The 3,977-nt window shown below is 39.0% G+C and overlaps 1 protein-coding gene across 1 annotated transcript; it reads right to left on the reverse strand.

Moving 5' to 3' along the window:
- Positions 1-915: 915 nt before the first annotated feature.
- LOC134929170 (mas-related G-protein coupled receptor member H-like) lies at positions 916-2,213 on the reverse strand. Its single transcript, XM_063924943.1, has one exon. The coding sequence runs from the start codon at positions 2,180-2,182 to the stop codon at positions 1,172-1,174; it is 1,011 nt and encodes a 336-aa protein (XP_063781013.1). The 5' UTR covers positions 2,183-2,213; the 3' UTR covers positions 916-1,171.
- Between the last annotated feature and the right edge of the window lie 1,764 nt (positions 2,214-3,977).

A 3,977-nucleotide genomic window follows, 5' to 3' on the forward strand; every position in this document is an offset into this window, starting at 1 on the left:
TGCCAAATGCCCCCACATACAGTACAGCTCCATGCTGAGCATATCATGTCCTGTCTCACATGTCTATGATATACAGCCCAACGTCAACATAACCTCTAATATCCACTATATACAGCTCAGTCACATTGCTTCCATATAAGCCCGATTCCACTTTATTAGCTCTAAGATGCCAGACAATACATCTCCATGTCAGCATTATGCCATACCAACATGTGGAGTCATTAGCCAAACTTAACTAAAGGAAACACAACCTTAATGCTACAACGAGTACCAGCTAGTTAATGAGAGTGGTCACCGTGTGTTGTCCACTGCAATGTCCGATGACAAACTAAAACAGTCAGGATACAGAACATGCCACTGAAACTTTTATTATACAGTATGTGATCCAAACTAGGTGTTCTGGTTGAAAGTGTGTGTGAGAAAAGTAAAGATAAAATAAGAATGATAGACAGTGAGTGAGTGAGTGAGTGAGTGAGTGAGTGAGTGAGTGAGTGAGTGAGTGGAAGTCACAGAGAAAGTGTGTCAGAAAATAATAGCTGCACACATCACTAATGTTTGTTCATTAGAATATTGGAATAAACACAGAACGCTACAGTATATTAACAGTCTCCTCAACCTGTTATGAAAATGTACATAAACCTTAGTATGTAATTGTGACTAATGTGATTATTGATGTTATGACTTGACTGAAATACTGTATAGTACAACACATTATCTATATCAAAATATCACAATAAATCAAATATACACGTACTAGTTACCAGCCTGTCAAAATAACGGAACAACAAAACAGTAATGTCAGCACCGGAGGTTGTGCGTGCCTGAATGGAGCAACACTTGAATTGCTCTGTCGGGTGCCATCTAGTGGCCAGTGGTAAGCAAAACACTTGAATTTCCCCCCATAGAGGAGAGGCGCAGCGTTATCCTTTTATTATATAAGACGTGAGGCCATTCAACAATAAATATCCCAAACAAATCTTCTTCATCATTATCTTTAACACAAAAGCACAGTTTTGACAAACGATTTTCCATATAGCAATCAGTGTGGATTCTTACAATATCTCACTTATTTGTTGATCATCCATTCATATAGTGCAGTGAATAAGCATGAATAATTTATGCATGTAAAATTAATACCTATTGCAGCACTAATTGATTTAGGCAGGATTTATCAGGATGTACTTATAACAATATTTTGACATGAGCTGTTAATTGTTTTATTACTATTTGTGTCTTCAGTCTCTTCGTCTTCTATCTTAAAGGCTCTTTGAAGAGCATCATGAATAGAATGATTAGATGACTGCTTCCATTTTCTTCCAACAATGAAGTAAATGTAAGGGTTAATGGTAGAGTTAAGCACTATGCTAAAAATACTTGCAAAGAATAAACTGGCGGCTTGAATATTTGTTGTTAGCAGCTGAAAGTACACGAAAAACCATAAAAAATTAAATGGCATGATGGATAAGATGAAGAATAAAACTGCAGTGATGATGATGATATACAGTTTGGGTGGGTATTGCACCCCAAAGATCCTCTTTATGTTGATGAGTAAGATGAAACTTGAAATGACCATGATTGGGAGGCAGATACCAATGGCTAAAACAAAAGTCATAATCTGCACTGCTGTACACTGTGACGTCTGCTTCATGAAAGCTTCAGGTGTACACACCAAGTTCTCAATGAGACTTTCCAAACATCCAATGACCCAAAGGAAGGCACACATAATAGTGGACAGGTTGTGAGGCCGATAACACTGGTACCATAAAGGAAACAGGACAGACATGCACCTTTCCATGCTGATGGCAGTGAGGAGGAACATTCCGGTATACTGCATGCTGTCATAAAATACTTCAACAAATACATTAAATGACTCCTCCCCTTGAAAATTAGGATTTGTACCAATCATTGTATTGATATTGATCATCAGCAGCATAGCACTGAATATTATCAAGATGGAGTCAGCCACTGCCAGGTTGATGATATATATAGTATATTTGTTCCCCTGGATCTTGAAGCAAAGATACCAAAATACAATAATGTTTCCCACCAAGCCGATGAGGCAGAGGCCTAATGCGACAGCAGCTGCTACAGTAAAATGTATATACGCATATTGTGTATAGCCTCCATTATCCTGTTCCAGTGAATAGTTCTGTTTAGTGATATTAGTGTCTGTCAGATTCATGGCTTTGGAATAGACAACACCTGTGAGTGTTCTTTTACTCCTGTATGCAAACATAATACATGTTAAGAACAAATACTGTACAGCCAGTGGAAAACAAGCATGTTTTAAAGAAAACTGAAAAAGAAACAGATATATAGGACCTCATTTATTAAGCCTTGGACAGATAAATAGCACAGTAATAAACAGCTCTATTTACTAAGCCTTGGATGGAGATAAAGTGGATGGAGATAAAGTACCAGCCAATCAGCTCCTAACTGTCATGTCACAGGCTGGGTTTGAAAAATTATAGTTAGGAGCTGAATTGCTGGTACTTTATCTCCATCCAGTTTATCTCCATCCAAGACTTAGTAAATAGACCCCAAAGTACCAACCAACCAGCTCCTAACTGCCATGTTACAGGCTGTGTTTGATAAATGGCAGTTAGGAGCTGATTTGTTGGTACTTTGGGGTACATTTACTAAGCAGTGATAAGAGCGGAGAAGTGAGCCAGTGGAGAAGTTGCCCATGGCAACCAATCAGCACTGAAGTAACATCTATAATTTGCATATTATAAAATGATACAGAGCTGCTGATTGGTTGATGTGGAAATTTCTCCACTGGCTCATTTCTCCGTTCTTATCACTGCTTAGTAAATGTACCCCTTTGTCACCGAGCTATTTATCACTTTCCAAGGCTTGATAAATCTGGGCCATAACATGGTATCCGGATGTTAGGTCAACAGTCTATAAGTCGACATGGTCAATAAAGAGTCAGTAGAAGTCAACAGAGAGTCAATACTCAAAAAGTCAACATTGTTAAAAGGTTGACATGGCAATGGTCGACACAGGAATAGGGCTTCCTGAGATTTTTTGAATAGACTTTCAGCATTTTCATACTTTGCCATCCTACGTTTGGGAATAGTACCCTGTGCCCAGCACAGTGGTAGTGGAGCGTTGTTCTTTGCCCGCAGCATGGTGAGTGAAGATGTGTCAATCTTTCTCGTGTCATCCTTTTTACTATGTAGACCTTTTTCCCATGTAGACCTTGTCTATGTCTACTAATAGTGGTCGACCTGTTGGCCTTATCCAGGATGACCCATTGATCCACAACCATATATCTCCTCATTTGTTTCAGCATGCAGTACTGTTCTGTAGCAATAGTTATATATTTTGTGTAACATTAGGTGGGTTAAAGCAGGATGAATTTAAAGAGGACTTGTTGGTCAGTACAAAATGAATACATGAATGTGCCTTCTGCTGTGGTCCTTCTATTTTCAATTGCAAATGCAGTCTCCATAAAAAGGAACTGAAATTAGACAAATTTATCAAGCTCTTCAAATTTGAGCTTCCCTTTGAATCCCATGGTGGTAATGGCCAGGGAGGGCCGAGTGACGGGCCTACTGCAGAATGCAGCATAACAAATTAGAATTATCAGGGCTAAATTGCAAATGTACATAAATATGGTTCAAAAACAGCTAATAATTGTGATAATGAGAATCAGCAACTGAGCTCACAAGATGTACATTACTAAGTGAAAAGACTCAGGTATTTTTAAGTACTCTGCTTTATATATGACTTTTCTTTAATTTACCAAGAGGCTTGGATTATCAGTACTTCTGCCTTTAATTAATACCCCTTTCAGGTATGCAGGTAAAACCTGGGTTTATGCACAAGAACGCGCATCAACCCGGGATTTCTGCATGTGTGAAAGGACACAACCCGGGAGTAAATTCCGGGTCCCAGACCCTGCTCCCGACCAGGGTCATGGGAATTTGCCGGGACTAGCAGCTTGCAAATTCCCGGGTCACATGTCTGAA

The sequence above is a fragment of the Pseudophryne corroboree genome, chromosome 5, assembly GCF_028390025.1.
Source record: "Pseudophryne corroboree isolate aPseCor3 chromosome 5, aPseCor3.hap2, whole genome shotgun sequence".
NCBI lineage: Eukaryota > Metazoa > Chordata > Amphibia > Anura > Myobatrachidae > Pseudophryne > Pseudophryne corroboree.